This window comes from Bos indicus, chromosome 4, assembly GCF_029378745.1.
Source record: "Bos indicus isolate NIAB-ARS_2022 breed Sahiwal x Tharparkar chromosome 4, NIAB-ARS_B.indTharparkar_mat_pri_1.0, whole genome shotgun sequence".
NCBI classification, from domain to species: Eukaryota; Metazoa; Chordata; class Mammalia; order Artiodactyla; family Bovidae; genus Bos; species Bos indicus.
The window spans coordinates 99226342-99252315 of NC_091763.1; the positions used below are offsets into that span (position 1 = coordinate 99226342).

Below are 25974 nucleotides of genomic sequence, written 5' to 3' on the forward strand. Positions count from 1 at the left end.
AGAAGGGTGCTTGTTAAGCAGAGATTGGTTGGTGCCCAAAATGGTTGTATAGTTACAAGCATAAACCTTGAGACCATACGATTGCAGCTGCCAGCTGCTACCAGATGTTTTGAAAATATCTGGTGACATCCTTGAATTTGATATAGTTCAAAAAATTCAGGAATTGATGCAGTAATGTGTCTGAAACCACATCCGCAATGGCCACCAGCTCCATTTTAGACGTCTGAATCACAGTTCCTCCATTTTGATTTTTAAATGATCTTAAACATGTCATCCCCAACAATGGAGAACAAGTGAAAAAGGCTGTTTCTCCAACCGGAAAGTTAGGGCTGAGGATGCAGAACACGGGTGGCCATAGTGGGCTGTCATCATGCAGAAACCTTAGAAGGCTCCCTGTTGGGACTGCTGTAGAGCTTATCTGAGGGAAAGAAATGCTCTTGGGCTGGTGGAGGGGAGGGTATTTCAGGGCGGGATCTATGCTCCTTTGGCAGGGGAGGTATTTGGGGCAGGACCCATGTTACTATGAGGAGGGATATTTCACGGCAGGATCTCTGGTACTGGGAGGGAGGAGTCAGGGTCAGAAGGTGATGCTGTGTCTGTGTGTGGCTGTTACCGGGGAGAACTCTGATCGTATCCAAAACTGGTGAGAAGGCCACCTAGAGGTCCCAGAGTTTGTGAGCAGAGCCTTCTGCCTCACGGCAGTGAGGAAGGCTGACTGAGGTGGGCCAGAGGTCTTCATTTTCAAGAAAGAAATATGTCTGTGACAGGTAAGGAACCCTCTCAGCAACGTCCCACCCCAGGACTGCATTTTTTCTGGGTGCAGACCTGCTCCTCAATGGCCACATCCAGGGAGCCAGACATGTGTGGTAGTGGTGGAGAGGGGATGACTAGACAAAGGGCTGGGCAGGTCGGTTTCTGGACCTCTGTGTGCCCTCTTAGTGCAAAGATAAAGCTCTCCAAGACAGAGGTGTGCTGCTGCTGCTGCTAAGTTGCTTCAGTCGTGTCCAACTCTATGTGACCCCATAGACGGCAGCCACCACGCTCCCCCGTCCCTGGGATTCTCCAGGCAAGAACACTGGAGTGGGTTGCCATTTCCTTCTCCAATGCATGAAAGTGAAAAATGAAAGTGAAAAATGAAAGTGAAGTCGCTCAGTTGTGTCTGACTCTTCACGACCCCATGGACTGTAGCCTACCAGGCTCCTCCGTCCATGGGATTTTCCAGGCAAGAGTACTGTACAGGCTCTTGAATGCCCTCAGTCGCACAGGGGTCTCAACAACTCTGAGACTGGTGTTGGGAGGCGAGGAGCAGGGGCAGGGAGGAAAAACAAAGGAGGGGGCAGGGGAGAAAAGCAGTTCCTCAGGGATCCTCCATGACCCTAGGTCACAGGGTCCTGGACAGCCAGAAGGGACAGAGCCTCAGGCTAGGGAGAATTTTGTTTTAAAACGAATATTTAATATTTATCTTGAAAAGGAGGAGGAGAATTTGCTCTTCCTGGGTGCCTTCCATGTGACAGTTTCTTTCTACATAACACACGGTTTAATTTAGTGTTCCACCAAACTCTGAAGCTGAATTTCAAGAGCATCCACAGAGGGGCCAGGTACCCTGTCTGTCTGTGTTAGGTAGATCTCATGGTCCTCACGTTCACTGTGAGGTAAATCCCCAGTCAGAATCCAAATCCAAGTGCCTCTAGTTCCCCTGAAGGAGGCCTTTCGACCTCAGGTTCACCCCTCCCCGTGGTGAAGCAGCTTGTTCCAAGAGCAGCAAGGGGCGCCTGGCTGCTGGGACCTTCTAGCCTCAAACTGAAGGAGTGGGAGCAGACCATCCCCGAAACATTCAGGGGAGCAGGAATTCAAGTAGAAAGACACCTAGACACACGAATCTCTATTTGGGGGAAAAATGAATTTTATTTATTTATTTTTTTGCCTAAGCTGGAAGAATACCTGTTTCCTCTCGTCTCAGAAAATAAGCACCGTTTCTCTTTTCTTCTTGCTATTTTGATCCCACCTTCAAAGGCCGCTTATGTGCAACCTCTCTCACAGCCCACCCCTTTTTCTTCTTCCCTAGTTTAAAACATCAATCCCCCGGTCTCCACGCCCCCCCCCCCCCCGCCACACACACACACAACCCCCGCTTTGTATCTGTCTATTTCCTTACATCTGCCTGCTCTCATTTTTCCCCCGAGACAGGGAACCTGTGCTCTGGACCCTGTACTGACAACGTCCTCTCTAAGCCTCAGGGAAACCCTGTTCAGGCTGGTGTCAGAGCCCCGTTTGAGAGATGAGGATACTGGGGCTGTAGGTCAGGCCAGCGGACCCAGTCGAAGGACATCCGTTTAGTCCTCGGTGGGTACATACAGCCCGTGTGGTGACACAGGGATCCGCTCCCTGCCCCACTTCGACCTCTCTTGGAAAAGAGTCGGCGGCGAGGTGAAAAGGTCAACCCACCCCGCCCCCCTCCCCGCCGCCTTGTGTCACCTTCGGACAATATGTTACACTGTTTCTTCCACTGCCTGCACCTCATTGGTCCACCACCGCGCATCCTCATTGGCTGTGGGCCCAGGGACACACTGCGATTGGTCCGCGCGCCTGTGCTGAAGTCGGGCCCAGTGGGAAGACACTGTGTTTGGCATGTGAGGCTGGTGACCCGCTGCCACCACTGGCATGGCTTCCCGCGGCCCGTGTGCCCAGGTGTTCATCTCCCTGCAAGGGTGAGAGTGGACTAAACGCCACGCATTCACCTCCAGAATAGTGCACTGGCCTTGTGGGTGGTTTATGTAATACATGCTACTGATTGAAACTTGTGGGTCCAAACAGGTGGCCATTTAGGTCTGGGTCCAAACTTTTGTACATTTGTATATGTCATCCTGACACCCAACAGATTTCTGAGAATGATTCTGAGGGGTTTTTTTTGTTGTTGTTGTTTTTTTAACACGATCTTATAAGCATAGGGTACCAAAGGAAGCTACTGGTGGGTTGCAAAACATCCAGTGTCTTGTATGCATTTGCTTAGGGTTTGCTAATGAGACTGTGTGTGTGTGTGTGTGTGTGTGAGAAATCACTTCAGTCCTGTCCGACTTTGCGATCCTATGGACTGTAGCCTGACAGGCTGCCTGCCGCCGTGTGTGTGTGTGTGTGTGTGTGTGTGTGTGTGTGTGTGAGAAATCACTTCAGTCCTGTCCGACTTTGCGATCCTATGGACTGTAGCCTGACAGGCTGCCCGCCGCCGTGTGTGTGTGTGTGTGTGTGAGTGTGAGAAATCACTTCAGTCCTGTCCGACTTTGCGATCCTATGGACTGTAGCCTGACAGGCTGCCCGCCGCCAGGGCATCTTCCCCACTCAGGGATCAAACCGATATCTCCTGCATTGACAGGGGGGTTCTTTACTGCTAGTGCCACCTGGGAAGCTCTAATGCAACTGGCTCACACTTAAATGTTTTAGGGATTGATAATTTAAAATGATTGAAAGTTACTTCGAAACTTGGAAAGGGTGAAGTCATAGTTTTTTTTTTAAGTTTAGCCTAGGGAGTTTTTTTTTTTTTTTTTAAAGTTTAACTCTAGGTGGGTATTAAGTGGTGTTTCAGTAGGAAAGTCTTTGATAGTGAATGTATGCTTTATATAGGAGAGGTGATAATGATAAAAAAAAATTGTGGCATGAGAATACAAACCTCCACAAAATGTCTTTTTAGAAGAATGCATCAATGAAGCTGTCCTCTAACTTTGTGAGACTGAAGGTTATGGGTAGCAGGCTGATCTAATGAACAGGACTGAAGGCACAGTAAAAAGTTTTTTAAAAGGAAAAGATTTCAGAGTTATGGTCATTCTGAAATGCCTGATACTATTTTTGGCCCTAGTTTCCTGCAGAATGGATGGGCTGTGCACAAAGTACCTAGTAAACATTTGTTTGAGGAGCCACAGTCCTCAGAATTCCTTCACATCAGCTGCCCATGCTGCCGTGTGCTCTAACTCCACTTCTGCTGGAGAATGAGCAGCTTGTGTTGCTTGCCCTTGCTCCAAATGATCACAGACTTGTGACAGTGACCTTAAAGGTGAACAGCTTAAAACTATAATCTAGTTAAAGACTTTTTCACCTTCTTTATCCAGATAAAGAAATTAAGATTTCAGGTTTCCTGGCTCATAGAATAGTCACATTGCTGGTTAACATAAAGTTAGAGCTCTAGTCTTGTGCCAATCCATAATCCATCTGCTTTTCCCACACTGGTTCGTCTCATTGGCCGGGTACCATCTCTAGGAGCAACCTTCCATCATCCTACCCACTGTGGATTCATATGACTAGCTTCCTTTCACCTACTGTCCCTGTAATGAGTTCCCCAATTCTCATGTGTATCAGATGCCCAGACATTCACATTCACCCTCCAAACATGCCCTGTTTCCTGAGTCAGAATAAGGTATCCAGGTTCTTGCCCCTGTATAATCCTTCCCTACCTGTCTGACATGGAGCTGGCCAGCATCACCTTCAAAGATTGTTTTTGAAGTTTCTCAACTATGTGCTTCTCACTGTGAATCTTGTCAAGAACTGAATTCATGAGACTGCAAATGCTTAGGATCCAGAGAGAACTTTGGGGTCAGTGTCCAACGCACTATTACTCCCTGCCCCCAAGGTTTTCTCTTAATGCTGTCCTTGTTGTTGTTCAGTTGCTAAGTTGTGTCCAACTCTTTGTGACCCCATAGACTGCAGCACTCCAGGCTTCCCAGTCCTTCACTATCTCCCAAGAGTTTGCTCAAATTCATGTGCATTGAGTCAGAATGCTATCTAACCCTCTCATCCTCTGCCACCCGCTATCCTGTCTTATATCTATTCTGATGCACTCTCGGAGAGACACTTAAGATGCTGAATACATGGATCCTGACAAAGGATCTTACTGATTTGCTGACAAAACAAGATTCAAATTAGAAGCCAGTGTGACCTGGGTCTGAAAAGATTCTCAGAGAAATTGGGGCTTAAATTGAGAACTGAAGGACAAGCTGACTCTAGACAGGTATAAACCAGGGGTGGGAGGTCGCGGCGGCGGTGGGAGGGGGGGCAGTGGGGAGACAGGCAGTGGAGGCAGCCTCTGGAGGCAGCAACTCGTGGGAGCGTCTGCCCCCTATAGGAGAGGCGGAGGACTGCACCCTCATCCGGTGCGGCAAACTTCTCCACAGCCGGGCAGATCTTTCCAGAGGAATGTGTTTGGGTAAGAAACCTGAGAGGAAAGTCAAATTATCAGCATTGGCACAGGAGAGCTCTAGACTCCCCACAAGCCCAGAGGCCTTTGGCATTCATATTCCTAGACTTATTTAGAGAATTTGAGATCCTGGGAGGACCTTGGTGTTTTTACCTCAGCCTAAATGTCAGCCTAAATGCCCTGGTATCCAGGCACATGCATTTCTTTTTAATTTAAACAGGTAAAGAAGACTCATATTCTTAAGTTCAAAAGGTTCTTGTTTTTTCCTGTACTGTGTGCTGTCCTTAGTCCCTCAGTCGTGTCTGACTCTGCGTCGCTATGGACTCTAGCCCACCAGGCTCCTCTGTTCATGGGATTCTCCAGGCAAGAATATTGGCGTGGGTTGCCATTTCCTCCTCTGGGGGATCTTCCTGACACAGGGTTCAAATCCAGGTCTCCCGCATCGCAGGCAGATTCTTCACCACTAGTACCACCTGGGAAACACTTGTTTTTCTCTGGGCTTCCTGTTCACTTCACTGTTTCACTTTGCTTCCTATTAAAGATTTGTCCATGTCTGGAAATTGGAGACTATAAAAGGTGGCCTCTAATGTAAACTAGCCCTCAGGCTGGATGGGCCTCTGATTCTGTGGCTGTCCTCCCAACCCAAAGAGGGGTGCCTTCTCAGGGTAGGAAAGACTTCACAGGGCTGGGAGACACCTGCCCCACCTCACAGACTGTAAAGAATGACACCTCAGGGTGTGGCCTGCCCTCCTTGGCCTCCTTGGCACCGTGGTCAATTAACAAGTGTCTAGTGAGAACCTGCAAGGTCCTGGAGACTTCCTGCTGTAAAGCAGCAGTGCTCTTTGTCAGTCAGGTATGAGCACCTTGGGTTTTCGGGAGTCGAGCTTCGATAACAGGTTTTGTATCACCTATGGTTGATTGTGTATCTGTTGTCGATTATACTCATTGGTTTGGGAACTTTTACTTGGGAATTGTTCCCCTTTTGGCTTCAATCTACCTTCCTTTCTCTTTAATATTTTACCTTTACTATTTAGGGCCAAGCCAAGCCTAGCACCTTGCAGCTTCTCATGGAGACTGCAAGAAAAGGCGGCAACGCCGGCAGAAGAATGATGCCCCGGGTCCTCCAGGAGCTGGAGCAGCGGGTGGCCCGCAGACGCCTGTCCCAGGCCCGCCACCGAGCCACCCTGTCAGGGCTCTTCGGCAACCTCAGGAAGACTGTTTACTCCCACTCTGATCTCACAGCCTCAAAGGTACGGGGACCGAGGGTAGGGAGGAAAAGCTCCCACACCTGGGAAGACTGTGGAGCCAGGGTGGGGACTGGCCTGGAGCTCCACCCTCGAGGCCTGCAGCTCAGGTGGGTCAGCAGCCCGCAGTGGACACCTCACGGGGCTCTGTCTGCTCTGGGCCCTTCCTACCCGCTGCAGACAAGCCTGGCCTCAGGAGGGAAATGACCCACTGAGAGGCCGGGTGAGCCGGCCATACCAATGCCCATCCCTCTTGTGGGCCGTGGTGAGCCTTCAGCCACTGCCCAGACCCTGCATTCCCACTGCAATACACACAACTCCCTCTACCCCAAAGCACACCCCCCACTACAGGCGGATGTGAGTCCCTCAGGTTTCATGCACTCACCAGGTCTTTCCCTAGGTGGCAGGACTCTCCCGGTAAGCATTTGTCTTTTCCTGATCTTAATTCTACCTTTCTCCTTCCTGGGCTACTGTACTGCTGATTGGTGTCTCTGGCGGAGCACAGAAGGTTCGCGTGGGTTAGGATGGTGATGGAAGGATGGAGTTGGTATCACCAGAGGGAGCAATCAGGAGGTCTCCAACGTGGGGGAGGTTGCGCTAGCCTCAAGGCCCCTCACCCTCTTTAACGGAGGGAACTGGAATTCAGACAGGACCTGCCAGCTGCCAGGGAGAGGCCAGGTTTGGGGATCCAGGCCAGGCCCTCTTTCCACTGTCCATCTCTCTGGACCAGCCCATTGCCCTGCAACTGTGGGTTTCCGTCTAGGCTGGTGCTGTTTCCAGAGCAGGTGAACAGAAGAGCACTGCCCCCCACCACCGGTGGGCACAGGACCAGAGCCTCTGTGGAAAACAGAGGAAGGTGCCCCAAGTGCCCTTGTGCCCGGATCCAAGGGAGGCAGGAAGAATCTCAACAGAGCTCCCACCTGCTCCTCTAGAAGGGTGTAGGGGGTGAGGGGTGGGGGAGGGCTGCTCCTCTGCCCGACATCCAGCTGTGGACGCCTCACAGCACTCTGTCTGCTGCTGCATGTGGCTAAAGCCTGAGAGCCGCGCCTTACCTACCCACTGCGCACTAGCCTGACCTCAGAGGCCCATATCTGGGCCTCTCAGCAAAGAGCCTGTCCAGAACAACTCTGCTCCGTGTCCCCTGGGTGACATATGTCCAGGGGTGCACAACAACCCCAAGGCCCCCGGCCAGTGACGAAGTGTGCAGACAGGCAGCATGACTGAAGGAAAAAACAGGTACTGGGGGCTGGCAGTAAGGAGTGCAAGTAAATCTAGAGGAAAACCCTCTGCACCCCTGAAAATTTATACCTCACGATGTGGTGGTGGAGAGCCTGGCTGTTAAGTGGCGTCAGTCCACGTGAGGTAGGTTCCTGGCTAAGCTTCAGTTAACACACCAGTTAAACAGGGACACCAGTCACGGCTTCCTGAGGCCTGCCGTGGAGTTTAACAAGAAAGAGCATGAAAAGCATAGCACAGTCCTAGGTGGTTTAGAATGCTAGTATCGTTTCCCCGTGCATCACCTCATTTATTCCTCCCAGCTCTGTTCATGTCACCCTCACTCTGCAGAGGAACAAACTGAGGCTCCAGAAAGTTAGACTATTTGCCTGGGATGGCACAGCCAGGGGGCAGCCTGGAAATCAAATATCTTCTGTCCTGTCCTTCCTTTGCGCTCCTCCTGGAGGCAGAACACTGAATTTTGCATTTGTAGTGTCCATGCAGAAAGGATTTGCCTTCCTAGAGTGAGATGCACACATGTGTGGCAGCAAGGTCGTACTAGTTTTCTGTGGCTGCCAAAACAAAATACCATACACGAGGTGGCTTAGAACAACAGAAATGTCTCAAGGTCTAGCCTCTAGAGGTTCAAAATCCAGGTGCCGGGCTCGCTCTGACTGCCCTAGGGGAGAACACTTCCTGCCTTTTCTGGCTTCTGCCATTTACTGGCAATCCTTGGCGTTCCCTGGCTTACAGAGGCATCACTCCAGTCACTGTGTGTATCTGTCTCTGTGTCCGAATTTCCCCTTTTTATAAGGACACTGGTCATACTGTGTTAGAGCCCACCCTCATGACCACACGTTGACTTGATTACCTCGAGAAAGGCCCTGCTTCCAAATAAGGTCACGCTTACAGGCTTGGGGTTAGAACGTCAACACATCTTTTTTTAGGGGGACATAATTCAACTCAGACAAAGGTCCTAAGAAAATCAGCCTGCCAAAAATGTTGTAGAAACAGAGTTGCAGTGAACGGCACCTGGCCTACGTGGCTCTGTTCTGGCCCAGGTGACGCAGTCAGACTGCAAGGTGGGCATGGGGTGGCTGTGCTGCGCGGACACAGGTGACCGTCCTAGACCAGAGGGATGGAAAGTCCTCGCCTCCCAAGCCTGGGGTTTGGGCAGCCTGTCGGCCCCAGGTATCCTGAGAGTGGACAGAGTCCTTGCTGACCCAACAGCATGATTCTGAGCCCGGGATGGGGGCCAGCAGATGGTGTAGGACGGCAGGGGCCCTGCTCTAAAGGAGCAGTCCGAGATCCCCATGATCTGCTGGGTCTCCTGTCGCCGTCCCATGGGTCTGCAGAGTGGGGTACCTTTAGTCGCCCTCCAGTCTCCTTTTCACGCACCAGTGGGGCTCAGTTGGGCCTCCAGGAGGGTGGGTCCCTCCACCTCCCCTGCAGGGTGCTCCCACAGTCCTCTGCGGTGCTTACCGAATTTTCCTGTTAAGAGGAGCTGTTGTGTGTTCTGTGTGATGAGTGGTTGTCTCCACGCTCACCTTCCCTATTAGAATGTCAGCGGCCTTAAAGCAGGGCAGTTTTGTTTACTTGGTGACCCCGGGCTGGGCACGCAGGTCTTTGCCCTTGTGCGTGCCTGAGGAAGGTCTGGGACTCCTCACAGGCACTGGGCGGTCTGCATAATACACAATATTCAGCGTTTCTCATTGTTGCATAATCTTGCAGTTACCATTTTGACTTGAATAATGTTATATCCAGTGGTGAAGAAAGGGAAGGAGGGAGCAAGGAAATGCTTGTGCTTCTATTTTTGCAGGACAGGAAATTCATAGTTCAAGTTGACAGAGCACTTGATAAAGACTTTAGGTCAACTAGAATGTATGCATTTGGCAAACAAAAATACATTTTTGTATTTTTACTAACTAGTACATTTACTGGGAGAAGGCAATGGCACCCCACTCCAGTACTCTTGCCTGGACAATCCCATGGACAGAGGAGCCTGGTAGGTTGCAGTCCATGGGGTCGCTAGAGTCGGACACAACTGAGCGACTTCACTTTCACTTTTCACTTTCATGCATTGGAGAAGGAAATGGCAACCCACTCCAGTGTTCTTGCCTGGAGAATTCCAGGGACAGGGGAGTCTGGTGGGCTGCCGTCTATGGGGTCTCACAGAATCGGACACGACTGAAGTGACTTAGCAGCAGCAGCAGCAGTACATTTACTAGTACTAAACTAGTACATTTACTGTTAACCCACCTGTAGCACACTGCACGAAGTGATCAGAAGTTAATGGGGGGAGGAGGGGGCTTTGTGCCGCCTCTGCAGACATTGTCCATCCCAACTTCACAGCGCGTCTATAGTCCTTTGCAGCCCTAACTGTCTGCTGAACACAGCTTAATGGTTTCCAAATGCTTTGGTATTTCTGTGAGAATCATTCCCAGAATACAAAGTAAATGATGTGCCTTCTGTGGCTCGGAACTAACTCCTACCCTTTCTGTCGACGATGTCAAAGACTGAGACTTCGCACCCGAGGTGGGGTGGCTCTAGGCCAGGAAAGGGGCTTCTGTGTCCACAAAACCAACTCTGTGGGGGGGAGGCTGGCTTCTCCGCACTGTCTGTCTCTGTCCTCAGTGGCAAGTTTTGAATAAGGCGAAGAATCATATTCAGGAACTGGAACAAACTTTGGATAATCTGCTGAAGCTGAAAGGTAAGCAATCCATACCTGCCACCCCTCTGCCTCCCAAGGTAGGGCTTGTTGGTTTTTTCTGTTGAAAACAGAGAGATTGGGGTAAGCCAAGTGAACATGTATTTACTGAGAGCCTACTGTGTGCCAGGCACTGTGCTTGGGCCAGGGGTACGATGAGATCCATGCCCCTGTCCTCAGCGAGCTTAGGGTCTGGCAGGACGGACAAATGTCAGCAGGCTGTGTGAGCAAGAGGAGTTCTTCCCAGGTGCTTGACCTCCTCTTGAGAGGCCAGAGAAGTGGACCGGGGCTGTCCAACTCGAAAGCAAAGGGCAGAAGCTGTCTCCCTTCTTTGGCCCTCAGGCTGGACATTGGGGTTTCATGAGTCAGTGGAAGCTGAATTCTCAAAGGGGTGCTCTCCATGCCTTGACTGAGAAGGGCCAGATCAAGAAGCTCTTCCCCTGTCCCTGTCCCCTCCCATCTAAAAAGAGAGGTGAAACTGGGCTCTTGACCCCTAACACTGAACCTAGGTGGGCTCAGTGACCACCCATGGTCCATACAGTCCAGAAAGGCAGGAGAGACTGGACCAAGTCCCAACTTTATCACGTGTGACCCTTGCCTTCAACTCCTTGATAGGATATTTCAACCTGGAGGATGGGAATGCAAACAGCTTAGAGGAGGCCAAGAAAAAATATGCCAGCATGTACTCCAGAAACCCCAGGTAAGACCCCCAAGCACCAGGAAACCGAGGACGTGCCGCTCTTCTACCACAGCAGAAAGTTCTGCTGTGGCTCGGCAGCCCACCCTCCCCTCCAGAATGCAGAACAGAGTGAGAGGCACTGCTTATCTATTTAGAACAGCTTTGTGCTGGAGAGTTCTCTTCTCTGTTTTATCCTAATCACATGTATTGGATTTTTCCTGAATATAAAAATAATGCTACTTATTAACAGAAAATGTCAAAAAGAACAGAAGTACCCGAAAAAGAACATGAAAGTATTTATCTCACCACCCAAAGAAAATCAATGTTAATCATAAAGAATATCCTCATTTTTTTTATTTGCACATTATTTTCTAGAGAAATGAGATCACAGTATTCATATAGTACTATAGCTTAAAAGAAAAACTTACCTAATGGTTTTACTGAAGGATACATAAGAAGATAAGGGAAATCTAAATCTCTGCCTACTTTCTAGCTTCACAGGAACCTAAGAAAAGCTAAAAAGGATGTCAGAGAAGAAAGGAAAAAGTAGTAGATGCGGGTGCTGCAAGGGGAAGGGGTGCTGAAAGGGGAACCTCGTTTGTAACAGCACACTCAGACAAGAGAGGCTGCCTGAGCAACGTCTCTCCCACACTTCTGTGATCTCACGTGGGACATTTAATGCTCACACCTTTTGACATGCACTGTGTAGCCTCCGTCTCTGCTGTGCTCTCAAAGGGTGGCCCAGGCCCCGCACCACCTTACCCTGCGCAGCTGCTCCAAGCGCGGCCTGGACTCTGGGCACAGTGGCCGGGCCCTCGTCACCTCTGGTGGCGCCAGGGCGTTCCCAGCATGGTGTGCGCTCAGACCGGCCTCCGAGGAGGCGCCGGAGTATGTGTGTAAACAATTTTACTCACTCTGAAAAGGGGACTGCACACGGCTTGTGATCAGAATCTCCCGACAACCCGCGGAGGCCAAGTGATGATGTCCCCCTCGTTTGGGGCGGGGTTACTGATTTCTTATATTGTCTTCTCTGTGTTTTTCTGTATTTCCAGTTTTTTTAAACAGCGAGTGTGTACTATATATATATATATATCCTAAAGGAAATAATCAGGAGAGAAATGATTTAATTAAATTCACATTGTAGACACTGTGGGAATACAGAAAAGTATTAAGAAGGATGTAATCACCTATAATCATAATCCATAGTTTGGTCATGTGGAGGGGAAAAGGCAAGTGGTGTGTGTGTGTGTGCGCGAGCATGCGCATGTGTGTGTTGAGTATACGTGGCAGGGTATTTGTGGCCACGTTTTACAAATCAGACTGGCCCCACCTAGAAATCAGCCTGGGAGTTGATCTCAGTGAGGCAGATGTTAGCTATTGACTCCACACCCCATTTATTACGTAAGCCATGCTCTCCCTCCTGATTTAACATATGAACACTATGACATACTAAAATCTTATTAATACTCGTATCACCCGCATGTGGATGGCTAAATTTCTTTCAGAATCATATTAATTAGGGAAGATTTTTCGCTAGAATTATTATAAAACTGCAATAATTAAAACTGTGCTACCAGTAGAGGACTAGATTAATTGCATTTTATAATTATTATATTTTTAATTAATTAATTAAATTATGAATATGCTTAAGTGCCTTTGTTCAGGGTCATTTGTATTTCCCTTCCTGGAAGCTTTTTTTTTTTAACCTATTTTTTGCCCATTTTCCTGTTCGGTTGCTGGTCTTTTTCTTGTTTAGTGGTAGAAGCACTTTACGTATCATGAGAAATCAGCTCTCCTTCTAGTATATAGATTACAAACAATCATACCTTGGTTGGTTGTTTTACTATTCCAGCATTTCTGTTTTTTGTTTTGTCCATGCAAAAATGAAGTCTAATCTGTCTATCTACAATGGCACCTGATGTCAGGTAAATAGCAGAAAGACTTCTTCCACTCTGAAATTAAACAAAAAGAGAGAGAGCGAGAGACTGAGACCCCTCCTATGTTTCCTTCTGGTGCACTTGCTTTTTAACTCAATCTGATACCTTGGGGATTATTCCTATCAGTATGAAGAGATTCTGGGTATAAGTCCTGGTTTTCCAAATTGTGTCATATTGTTTCATTCTCTTAAAACTGTCTTCTGAAGAGCAGAATTAAAAACTTCGAAGTCCAATTTATTCATTGCTTTCTTTTCTAGGTGGAGCTTTTAGTTTAAACCCAAATATTTAACCATGATTTTGGGTGCTACTGTAAATGCTAATTTTTAAAATTCCAATTTCCAGTTATTCATTGCTAGTATACAGAAATACTATTGGGTTTTGTATATCGACTTTGTATTCTGAAACCTTGCTTCCTTCTTAGTTCTGGCCACACATTTTTAGTTTCTTGGGGATTTTCTGCATAGATAATCACATTGTCGGCAAACACAGTTCTATTTCCTCCTATCCAGTCTGTACACCTTTCATTTCTTTAGTTCACCTTATAGGATGGGCTATAATCTCCAGCATAATTTTGAATAGAAGTGGTAAGAGAGGACATCTTTCTCTTGTTCCTGATCTTGGCAGATAAACAATCTTTTACTATTAAGTATGCTGTTAGCTATAGGCTTTTTATAGATGCTCTTTATCAGGTTGAAGAAATTCCCTTCTATTCCTAGTTTGCTGAGAGTTTTTAAAAGCCATGAATGAATGTTGAATTTTGCCAAGTGCTTTTCTGCACATATTGAAATTAATATTTTTCCTTTAGTCTGTTGATATGGTAAGCTACACCGATTGGTTTTCAAAGCTTGAATAAGCCATCTCATATTCCTAGGATAAACCTCACTGGGTCATAATGTATTTATACATATGTAAGGTGATGGCACCCCACTCCAGTACTCTTGCCTGGCAAATCCCATGGACGGAGGAGCCTGGTGGGCTACAGTCCATGGGGTCGCGAAGAGTCGGACACGACTGAGCAACTTCCCTTTCACTTTTCACTTTTCATGAATTGGCGAAGGAAATGGCAGCCCACTCCAGTGTTCTTGCCTGGAGAATCCCAGGGATGGGGGAGCCTGGTGGGCTGCCGTCTATGGGGTCACACAGAGTCAGACACGACTGAAGTGACTTAGCAGCAGCAGCAGCAGCAGGGTAGAGTAGGTAGGGTAAGAGGACCATGTTGCCTGCCTGCTCAGGTCCAACTCTTTGCGACCCCATGGACTGTAGCTCACCAGGCTCCATTGTCCATGGGATTTTCCAGGCAAAAGTATTGGAGCGGGTTGCCATTTCCTACTCCAGGGGGTCTTCCTGACCCAGGGATCAAACCTGTGTGTCTTGTGTCCCCTGCATTGGCAGGCGGATTCTTTACCACTGAGCCAATGGGGAAGCCCACTTATGCACAGATATAATATATATGCTGCTGCTGCGTCACTTTAGTCGTGTCCGACTCTGTGCGACCCCATAGATGGCAGCCCACTAGGGTCCTCTGTCCCTGGGATTCTCCAGGCAAGAATACTGGAGTGGGTTGCCATTTCCTTCTCCAATGCATGAAAGTGAAAAGTGAAAGTGAAGTCGCTCAGTCGTGTCCAACTCTAGCGACCCCATGGACTGCAGCCCACCAGGCTCCTCCGTCCACGGGATTTTCCAGGCAAAAGTGCTGGAGTGGGGTGCCATTGCCATATATAAAATATGCTAAAACTGTGTTAAAATGTTTAGTCTTGATGTTCATGAGGGAAATTAGTCTGTAAATGTCTTGTTTCTATTTCCTCCCCAGTCTGGTGTCAAATAAAGTTCATTGGAAAGGCTCAGACACTTGGTGCTCCATCGAGGCAGCCGGGAAGGATGTTGAGGAGGAAGAAGAAGAGGAGGAGGAGGAGGAAGACCAAGAAGAGGAGGAAGAGGATGAGGAGGTGGAGGAGGAACAGGAGAAAAAAGTGGAGCTCTCACGCTCCTCCGTCACTCTGCTGCCAGACCTGTTGGAATTTGAACGGTGTGAAAGGCCTGGTGCCCATGGGGAAGGGGACAAGTGCTCCAGTGGGAGCAGCCTGCAGGCCCTGAGTCACGGGCCCTCCAGATTTCCACACAGGAAGGGCTTGGGGATGGGGTTGGCAGAGGGGCTAGAGAAAGTCTTGAAACCACATTTGCACAGCACATGCACTGTATTTCCTTAGACTGACTTTATCTGGGGTGACACTGTGGGGGTCTGCTGGGATTTGAGGGCTAAAGTGCCTCCCCACCCCCGCAGCATTACTGGTCTTGGAGCAAGGGAAGCAGTGAATGGCTAACCCAGATTCCACCTGCTATTCACTGCTCCTCCGCAAACTCAAGGCTGAACACATCCTTGTATGTGGGCTTGGAGGAGTTGGCCCAACAGAAAGAGGCTTACTCCACAGCTTCCAAATTTAAGCGAGCTCATATCATGTCTGCATATTCCTGGGCTCTAAATTTGAAGCCATGTTTCCCTGGTGAGAGAGTCAGCCTGCCCTGCCTCTCATCCTCTCTTCTGTCGGGCAGTGAGCTTCACAGAGGGCGCTGGGAGGACTTAGGAAGGGACCCCAAAACACAAAACGAAGTCGCCTGTGGCCCCCAAGCTGGCTCTGCACTGCTAGGGTCAGGGCTGGCAGAGACTAGTGAGGCTGAGTCCCTGGTGAACCACAGCCCGGGGCAAGGCCTGTGCTCTTCACCGCCCCACTCCCCACCACGGGATCCCAAGGAGCCGCCCCGAGTCGGGGGACCTTGGACTGCTGGTTCAAGTCTGGGGGTCACTGCCCTTTTGGTTGCAGATACCTCAACTTTTACAAGAGGACGATGGACTTTCTGATCAGGAACGAGTTCATCTCCTCCAATGAGGTGACACTCCCCATCGTGTCCGCGGCCATCTCCCATCTGTGGCAGACCTTCTCGGAGGAGAGGAAGACCTTCATCTTGCAGGCCTTGGAGCGGACACAGAAGGGCCTCGTGGGGTCCTGTCCAGAGCCGGCCTGCCCCGAGGGCAGCGTGAAGGACAGCGGGGTTGACAGCCAGGGGGCCAGCTGCTCGCTGATCTCCACCCCTGAGGAGGTGAGCCGACCCACGGGTGAGAAAGGGTGGATAGGAATGACTCCATCACCTGTGCCTGGAGACGCCCGGGGAAGTTAGCAGGGTTCCCACAGCTGGAGGTGCTGTCTGGATGCTGGCGTGGTACGTTTCTGATTTTCCCGACATATATGCACAACCACAGAACATTTATTTTTCTCCTGTTACCTTCCTGGTCTTTCCATGGGGATTATAGAAGAGATGGCTTAGAAGGCTGTATCCAGTCGGATTTTTTCAGCTTCAGGTACTCGCTCATTAAACCAAGAGGTGATGTACTCTGCCCACCCGGGAGGGCCAGCACGGCAGGAGGACTTCCGCTACGTCTCCCAGCCAGGTGGTCGTAGATTCGGTTCTTTCCTTTTCCCTGCTCTGCCTCCTCTCAAGGCTGGCATCTCACCTTTCCCGCCCTCCCCATTTCCCGCACAGGGTATAATTGTGGAATGGCGGCCGGTAGCAATCAAGTTATTATTCCTCCTCCTCTGCATCAGTTCAGTTCAGTTCAGTTGCTCAGCTGTGTCCAACTCTTTGCGACCCTATGGACTGCAGCACGCCAGGCTCCCTGTCCATCACCAACTCCCGGAGTTTACTCAAACTCATGCCCATTGGGTCGGTGATGCCATCCGACCATCTCATCCTCTGTCATCCCCTTCTCGTCCTGCCTTCAATCTTTCTCAGCATCAGGATCTTTTCCAAGGAGTCAGTTCTTCGCATTAGGTGGCCAAAGTATTGGAGTTTAAGCTTCAGCATCAGTCCTTCCAATGAATATTCACGACTGATTTCCTTTGGGATGGACTGGTTGGATCTCCTTGTAGTCCAAGGGACACTCAGGCGTCTTCTCCAACACCACAGTTCAAAAGCATCAATTCTTCGGTGCTCAGGTTTCTTTATAGTCCAATTCTCACATCCATACATCCTCTACATCAGGCAAGAGAAAAGACTGCCTCTGGCTCTTTCTTAAGCATCAAGGAGGAACATCTCCAGAAATTTCCACCCTCCCTCTCCTGTCCTCTCATTGGTCAGAATTGTATAGATTGTCAGATTACTGAGCCAATGAATAACCGAGATAGAATTCCGTTTGGACCAATCAGGACCAATACCTGAGAGCGGGTCAGTTCCCTCCCACCCCACAGAGCATTAGGGAATAGAGCGGAGGTACCCACGCCTTTACTGTAAATGCTCGGAGTTCAGGCTGTTAACCCCGGCCATGGTGAGCGAAGCGGCGCGCTGGTGGGCGTTAGCGGTCGCTGAGCGCTGAGATCAAAGTGGGCTCCTCAGCTGCTATTCCAGAATTAGGACAGCCGCGGAAGGCTGCTGCTCCCACTTGGGGCCGCATCTCTCCTTCCGTGCTCTAGCGGGGCGGGCAGTTCTTTGCTTCTCTGCTCCTAATCTAGTGCTTTGCAGGACATTCAGCTTGCATGCAGCACGCCCCTGCTTTGCCCTGACTTTTCAGACGTTCCACAGCAGGTGGTTTCTTTGAGGAGATGTCCGGTGTCTCTCTGGGGAGTCTTCGAGTCAGAGAACCTCCGTTTGCCTCTGATGCTGGGGGAACAGCCCTTGTTGTTCAGTCACTCAGTTGTATCCGACTCTTTGTGACCCCCTGGACTGCACACGCCAGGCTTCCGTGTTCTTCGCTATCTCCTGGAGTTTGTTCAAACTCATGTCCCTTAAGTCGGTGACGCCATCCAACCATCTCATCCTTTGTTGTCCCCTTCTTCTGCCTTCTATCCTTCCTTAGTATCAGGGTCTTTTCCAACGAATTGGCTCTTCGCATCATGTGGCCAAAGCATTGGAGCTTCAACTTCATCAGTCCTTCCAATGAATATTCAGGGTTGATTTCCTTTAAAACAGACTGGTTTAATCTCCTAGGTGTCCAAAGGACTCTCAAGAGTCTTCTCCAGCACCACAGTTAGAAAGCATCAGTTCTTCAGCAGTCTTTTTTATTGTCCAGCTGGCACATCCCTATGGGAAAAACCATAGCTTTGACTAGACGGACCTTTCTTGGCAAAGTAATGTCTCTGTTGTCTAGATTTGTTATAGGTTTTCTTCCAAGGAGCAAGTGTCTTTTAATTTCATGGTTGCAGTCACCCTCTGCAGTGATTTTCAGTTCAGTTCAGTCGCTCAGTCGTGTCTGACTCTTTGGGACCCCATGAATCGCAGCACGTCAGGCCTACCTGCCCATCACCAACTCCCAGAGTTCACTCAAACTCACATCCATCAAGTCGGTGATGCCATCCAGCCATCTCATCCTCTGTTGTCCCCTTTTCTTCCTGCCCCCAATCCCTCCCAGCCTCAGAGTCTTTTTCCAATGAGTCAACTCTTTGCATGAGGTGGCCAAAGTACCGGAGCTTTGGAAAGCCCCAAATAAAGTCTCTCACTGTGTACATTGTTTCCCCAGCTATTTGCCATGAAGTGATGAGACCAGATGCCATGATGTTCATTTTTTGAATGTTGAGTTTTAAGCCAGCTTTTTCACTCTCCTCTTTCTCCTTCATCAAGAGGCTCTTTAATTCCTCTTTCCTTTCTTCCATAAGGGTGGTGTCATCTGCATATCTGAAGTTATTGATATTTCTCCTAGAAATCTTGATTCCAGCTTGTGCTTCATCCAACCTGGCATTTCACATGATGTACTCTGCATATAAGTTAAATAAGCAGGGTGACAGTATGCAGCCTTGACGTACTCCTTTCCCAATTTGCAGCCAGTCCATTGTTCCATGTCCAGTTCTGACTGTTGCTTCTTGACCTGCATACAGGTTTCTCAGGAGGCAGATAAGGTGGTCTGGTATTCCCATCTCTAGGAATTTTCCACAGTTTGTTGTGATCTACACAGTCAAAGGCTTTACCTTTGAAGTAGTCAATGAAGCAGATGCTTTTCTGGAATCTTTAGCTTTTTCTATGATCCAGTGCACAGCCCAGGATGGCCCATTCTCTGGGAGGCTTCCTAGACATCAGGACCCAGGCATGGAAAACTACTGTCGCCTCATCCAGTCCTTCCAATTCACAGACGAGCCCAGTGTGTGGGAGGACCTATCCAGGATGCCTAGTTCCTGCTCTAAGGATTGCATCCTTTATCACAGATTTTTTCTTTCAAATCTCTGCCCTTTGGTCTCTAGTTTATTGTTGACCCTCCAGGCTTCTCAAGTGGAGTTTAGTTAAAAGGCAGGCACTTGGCTATTACTCTAGACCCACTGAATCCGAGTCTTTGAGGGGATGGCTCAGAATCTGTTTTTAACAAGCACCCCAAGTGACTGGTGTGACTGCAAGGGACTCCCGAGGTGGAGTGAGGTTGGGGCAGGGACGTGGGAGGGAGCGGGTTGACTGTGGCATATCCACCCTGGGAGTGGGCTCTCTGCAACCTAGCCCCCGAGCCCCTGAACCTCTGTTCCCCTAGAATGAAACTGCTAGATTGTGGATCCTGGGCTCAGTCTGTCCCTCGGGCGGTGTAGATGAGCCCTTTCCTGTGTAAACAGAGGCTCACCTCTGGCTGTTGCCTCTCCCACCTAAGCTCCCACCCTCTTTAGAAAGAGGAGACCATGGTCCCCAGTGCTTCCCCATCTCTCAGCCACTCTCTGGGGTTGGCAGTTTTTTCTGGGTGGTCAAGAACTTAATATTCATCCCCTGTAAAGGTCACCAAGCAGAGACCCTGGGTTTGGGCCTCAGCTTTAACATGCACCCCTTTGGGGACAAAAGGTAGGGAGCCTTTCTATCCCTCGGCAGCCCAGAGCAAACATCAGAGTGTGGTGGATTTCTGACATGTGAAGTTTTGTGGTTTCTTTCAGATCCTTTTTGAAGATGCCTTCAATGTGGCAAGTTTCCTGGACAAAAGTGAAGCTCCAGGCACATCTAGCCCCAGGTGAGGAGGGGTATGAGACTGTGTGTGGGTGTCCCTGTTGGGGTGTTTGGGAACCTCTCCCGTGCAGCCTCTCAGAGGGGAGCATAATTCAGCGGAAGTTCTTGGAAATCCACTTTTTCCTGTGATTCAGAAAAGGCTGGTCCTAGGATTGTGCCATTGCCCTGGGGAGGATCTTCTCTGGGGCTTCTTCAGCAGAGACAGTTCTCCCATTGTGATCCAGGCTGAGATACATCAGCGAGTTGTCAACTCTAGGTGGTTTGCACTGTCTCCTGGGGTGAGGTGGCTGTGGATGGGTTACAGCAGTCAGTCTGGTTTGAGAGGTGGACAGAGAGAGTCTGGGCCAACATGGAAACAAGCCCCACGCCTGAGCCTTGGGGTGAGTGACAGAGTCTCTGAGCTGCACAAGGGGAGAAGCTGTTTTCACAGTGCTGATGGGAAGGATGTAGAAGGAGGGATGACCCCCTGAAGTCAGAAGAGCATCTGGGGAGATTTTAAAACAAGAAGCAGCTTGGTTTTTTTAAACACACACACACACACATAAAAAACAGTTGTGTTTTCTCAGAAAGAGAGAGTTTAGGACTAAAATATCGTTGCTACTTTGAAAAGCTGTGGTCTTACAGCCTAAAGGCACAGCCCCCTCAGATACCTGGTTAAAAAGAGGTGACCAGTGGTTAAGACTCCACACACTCATAGCAGGGGCCCAGGATCAATCCCTGGTCAGGGAACTAGATCCTGCGTGCTGCTAGTAAGACCCACACAGCCAAATAAATAACATATTTTTTTTTAAATGAAGCAAGAACATGTAGCCTTGGGAATGAGGTGACATTCATGTTCTCATGATCCCAAAGAACATCTCCATTCTTTCTGAGGCTTGTGGCTCCAGCCCAGAGCCCTGGCAGCCTGCAGACAGATTAGAAGTCAGCATTTGCAACTCAACTGCCACCCCGTCCCCCACCCCCAGCCCAGCCTGACATGCCCAAAATCTCAAAGCGATTTTCCGTGGTGACTCTTCCCGGCTGTATAAAGTTTGATTTTCCTGAAACCATCTGGAGACAGACATTGCTATCTCTTTGTTGGGATTGGGCTGTGAACACAATTTGGTTGAAAAGTGGCCAAAGTGTACTTGGCAAATAATTTTGTTAACTCCTCATCCTGCTGGTGGAACAGAAAACAACCAATCAGGGAAAAAAAAAATTCTTTTTTTTCTCTTTCCCTAGAAAAGGCAGAGGGGTTGCTGCCAGGGTTCCCAAGCTGACTGTGAGGCCTCATTCCAGCAGGAAGTGAGGTCAAAGCACCACCAGCTGTCCAGGCCTGATTATAGTCCCGTTGGTGGGCTTCTCCCCTTGTCCCAGGAAACAGCAGGAAAAGAATCTTCAGGGAAGCCGTCTGTGCCAGGGCTGGCGTTTCACTTTAGACCTCCTGAGCCAGAGGCATGTCAAGGGACTGACCTCGATCGTGCCCTGTGCTTCCTGAGCCTGGGAGGTCACGGGTGGGAACAGAGCCTGACTTTGGGTGGAGAGGAAATCTTGCTCCTTGTTCCCCAGGCCACAGCTCAGAACACTGAACTAGGACCCATGGGCCAGCCTCCCTGTAGTCTTGCTTCCCCAGCAGCTTACAGACATGATGCTGGAACTGGGGCTGTGCAAATCTTCCACAGAAGGCGCTGGGCAACCTTCTGGAGGGTCCAGCTGCGTGCTTCAAAGTGTCTGGTTCTCATTGTAATCCAGATATTTTCAGAGGGTGCAAGCAGAGGTGGAGATTGAGGGCAGGATGAGAAGCGGGCAACAGAGGATGAGATGGTTGGATGGCATCACCGAATGAATGGACATGCATTTGAACAAACTCCGTGAGATGGTGAATGACAGCGAAGCCTGGCGTGCTGCAGTCCATGGCGTCCCAAAGAGTCAGATACGACTTAGTGACTGAACAGCAATAACAAAGCAGAAGTTAAAAGTTAGTTTTACCTCTAACTGCTGCTTCTTCCTCTTTTCTGCCGTTAGTACCTCGCTGGCTGTCTGCAACTCAAAAAAACCCGAGGACAAGTTTCATCTCTACGTGCAGATCGTCGATTTTTTCAAAGACTTTTGCTGTGTTGACACTCAGGTCAAACAGGTAGGATGGAGCAGGGTGCAGTCAGGCCTTGGCTCGCCTCCCCTCAGATGGTGGGCTCTGGAGGGGAGCACTGGTTGCAGCTCCCCCAGTTCACACCACGGGGGGACGCTCTTCCATGGATAGTTGACTTTAGTCTAATGCACCTTGTGGAAGGAGGATGTCAGGGACGAGGCAGAGGGATGCTCTTCAGGGCACATCTGAGCCTAGGAGCCTTGAGGCAGGGACCAGACCTCAGAGGCCTGGCCCTTGGCAGGCATTCCTACATGGGTGATTCCTTGATGCCTTTTGAGAGGCTGAACTAGTTCATCATTTTCTGAGACACTGGGGTAATATTTGCTGTCAGCTTTTGAAGGATATTAATTTCTCCTTCCAAAAAGCTGACTGTGCAGCCCACCGTGACATGCATTGTGGGGGTCTTGGTTAGAAGGTCCATTCCTGGAAGTTTCCATGGAGGGAGGGGGTTATTCATGAGCTGCCAAGAAGACAGCCCCTTTCAGATTCAGAGCCATGGATTTTCCCACTGATTTAGCAAAAATATAGCTGTTTATTTTAAAAGGTACGTGATAGTGATGAAAATGTCCAAAAGTAATCAGGGCAGCTTTTCAATGTGGCCCTTTTCCTGCTTACCCTTCACTTCCCTCTGCTGAGACCACATGGAGCCCAGGCCGATTCCTGCAGTTGGCTCTCTGCACCCCCCACCAACCCTTGGCCGCCAGCCCTGACCACTGAGTCCCTTTCTCTGGACACAGTGAAGTCAGGTCACTTTACCAAGGCTTTGAGAGCAGATGGATGGGACAGTCTTTGTTTTCCCCACTTCGTTACTTACACAGAGCAGGAGAGAAAGAACTGGCAGGACTGGAGCTCATGTTAAGCAGAGGTGCTCAGACTTGACTCACCTTGGGAGCTCATTGGAATGCAGATTCCTGACATCCCCGCACTCAAGATTTCCATTCAGTATTGTGAGATGTGGCCCCGGGAATCTGTGTCTTGAACAAGCTGCCCAAGAGTGTCCTCATGTGGGAGGCCTCAGGCCTTGGTACAGGATGTGTAAAGAGGGCAACTGCATTCTCTTTCCCATTCATCCCAGTGCCTGTATTGGTTTCCTAGGACTCATGTAACAAATTACCACAAACTCAGGGGCTTAAAACAACAAAAATTTATTCTCCCAGAAGGCCCAGTTTTGGTGTTGACCCACCATGCTCCCCCTGAAAGCTCTAGGGGAGAATTTCTCCTGCCTTTTCCCAGCTCCCAGTGCTCCCAGCAGTGCCAGAGATCCTGCACTTATAGGTGCATCGCTGCCTCCGTCTTCTGTGATCTCTGTGTCCCTCTCATCGTGTAAGGACACCTATCGTTTGGATCGAGGGCACACCCCAAATCCAGGATGACTTCAGCTTACAGCCTTAGTTAATCACATCTGCACAGACTCCAGTTTCAAATAGGCTCCCGGTGGGCGTGAACTGGGGGAAATGCTACTCAACACACTTCAGCACCCAGTCCCAGCAGACACCTCTAGCAGCCTAGCGATTTAACAGATCTGCAGCTGAAGAGTCCCTCATCATCGTGTGCAGGGGCTTAGAGATGGTTGGATGGCATCACTGACTCAATGGACATGAGTTTGGGTGAACTCCGGGAGCCGGTGATGGACAGGGAGGCCTGGCGTGCTGTGGTTCATGGGGTCGCAAAGAGTCGGACACGACTGAGCGACTGAACTGAACTGACTGAAGGAAGCAGAACGTTTGGAACGACATTCAGGCACTCTGTGACAGACTCCAGTGTGTGGCTCCTTCCCCTGATGTTTAGCCTCGGGGCATCCTCCACATTCCAGCTCCCCCTTTTCTCAACCTTTGCCACCATTCTCACCCTAAACAAGGGGACTGGTGATTTTCCTTTGACCAGTTCTTCCCTCTCTTGGATACTCTGGCTCTGATGTGCCCACCCCTATCAGGAGGGCAGGACAGATGAGGACCATTCTCTGGAGCTTCATTCTCAGAATCACCCCCAATCTGGCCCCACATCCATGAGATGGTTGGTTGGATTAGGGGTGCTTCCCAAGGCCCAAGGGAATCAACCCCTAACTAGCAGTGCTAACGAACTACAGGGGTGATTTTCTGCTGGGGTGGGGATATGCAGGAATAACACAAACCCAGGAATGTACTTTTAGGGGAAGGGGTAATGGGGAATCAGGTAGCTGGTGTCATTGTTAAGGGAATGAGAAACACTTGCTAAATTAACATAATGCTGTTTCTTTTCAAAATGGTCCCCAAATAGCTAACCCATGAATGTGGTTTAAAGTTTAAATGTTACCAAAAGATGTACAAAGAAAACGTAGTCTCTGGCCTACAGGTGTTCCTTGTTCCTATTGCATTCCCTCCCCCAAAGGCAATGGTCATGACCAGTTTCTTATTCAGTCATCCAGAAATATTCTCCAGCTACTTATATAATCTATCAAATACAAATGGTATTCCCAGGTGGCGCTAGGGGTAAAGACTCTGCCTGCAATGCAGGAGACCCAGGTTTGACCCCTGGGTTGGGAAGATCTCCTGGAGAAGGAAGTAGCAACCCACTCCAATATTCTTGCCTGGAAAATCCCAGGGACAGAGAAGTCTAGCAGGCTACAGTCCATGGGATCGCAAAGAGTCAGACACAACTGAGCACACACACATCAGACACAAATGGTAGCCCACCATACACACTGCTCTGGACCGCGCTCTTTGGAAATCATGTGTCCCACAGAGAAGGAGCCCATTCCTTTTATTGGAAGCAGCTGCAGAGTATTCCATGGGTGGGTGCATCGTGGTATAATTCATCATCCTCTGTTGAGGGCATTTGGATAAAGCTTTAAGATCGCCCCTGTCTCGCTCATGGGTTCTTAGAAATCCCCAGGAGAGGAGAGAAGCCAGTTCTACTGTATCCAGGAGAAGCCCTTCTGGAGACGGTAGAGTACGGAGGCGAGTGAAATGGAAATGGACTCCTTGCCCCTCATTGCTCGTAACTTCCTGGCTGGAGCTGGAGGAGAAGATATCGCTAAAGAGATGTGGGGGAGAAGCAGAGGGAGGAGGCATGCCTGAGATGGTGGGGCCATCTCCCCCGCCTGATGCCTGGAGCCCTCAAATAAAACTCGAATCCTCTTCTACCGGTGTTTTGCAGGAACCGGACCTTCCTGTCGACGATGAGATGATAATGTTGAGGTGCACAGAGACGTTTGACGATGAAGATCTGTGATGCAGGAGGGCTGGAAGCAGGAGGGGATGGAGGAGGCTGATGGTCTCCGGCTTTGAGTTCTGGCAGCCCAAGTTGCCCCTGCCTTGGCGTTTTGGAGTGGGCTGCCCCGAAAGCATTTTGATGGTTGTAGTTTCTGGTTGTTATAAAGTATTTAAGAATAGTGTGGTTGTGTGTCAGTCTTTTGGGGTTGTTTTGAATGAGGTGCTGGCCTTCTGCAGGGCACACACCTGCTCCTGCTGTACTCCTCTTCACGGGGTACCAGATGCACCCGAGAACCAGGCCATGAGTCTTTCAAGAACAGGACGGCCAGGATCTGTCCCATGACACTGGGTACTTGCAGCACACCTGCTTTAGGGCATTGTGTTGATGGGTTCTAGGGATCTCTGGCGTCCACCCCACATCCTACAAGCTCTAAAAGCCCAGGAGCAATGCTGACCTCAATCTTGTGCTCCAGGACACCAAGGCAGAATCACCTATATCTGCTTCTTCTGACAATAAAGACTCCTGAATGGAGTCCATGTCAGGTCCCACAGTGCTCGCAATGCTTTTTGCTGAGGCTGCTGGGCAGAATGCATCAGTGCCCTTGGGCCTGTGTCCTGGGGGTGTCGGTTATTATTACATGTCAGCTTGGCAAGGCCATGGCACCCAGGTACTTGGTCAAACATTTTTATAGATATTTCCCTGAAGGTTTTAGGTTGTGTTTTTTTTTTTTTTT

The 25974-nt window shown here is 49.6% G+C and overlaps 1 protein-coding gene across 2 annotated transcripts; it reads left to right on the forward strand.

Annotated features, from left to right (window-relative positions):
* The first annotated feature begins 633 nt into the window (after positions 1-633).
* On the forward strand, positions 634-25419 carry STRA8 (stimulated by retinoic acid 8). 2 transcript variants are annotated; one of them, XM_070788199.1, is made up of 9 exons: positions 634-767; positions 6217-6432; positions 10276-10351; positions 10964-11048; positions 14775-14990; positions 15784-16060; positions 19852-19925; positions 21926-22037; positions 25185-25419. In XM_070788199.1, exons 2-9 carry the CDS (start codon positions 6250-6252, stop codon positions 25257-25259), a joined length of 1098 nt encoding a protein of 365 aa, XP_070644300.1. In that variant the 5' UTR covers positions 634-767; positions 6217-6249; the 3' UTR covers positions 25260-25419. The 2 variants fall into 2 exon arrangements, with proteins under 2 accessions (XP_070644300.1, XP_019814688.2); XM_019959129.2 differs by lacking the exon at positions 634-767 and adding an exon at positions 2616-2708.
* The last annotated feature ends 555 nt before the right edge of the window (positions 25420-25974 follow it).

Bases quoted from the DNA above. Each gene is read 5' to 3' on its own strand.
- STRA8 (XM_070788199.1), top strand. From the start codon at position 6,250: ATGGAGACTGCAAGAAAAGGCGGCAACGCCGGCAGAAGAATGATGCCC. The intron at 10,352-10,963 runs GTAAGCAATCCA...ACTCCTTGATAG, and splicing joins TAATCTGCTGAAGCTGAAAG to GATATTTCAACCTGGAGGAT. The intron at 19,926-21,925 runs GTGAGGAGGGGT...TTCTGCCGTTAG, and splicing joins CCAGGCACATCTAGCCCCAG to TACCTCGCTGGCTGTCTGCA.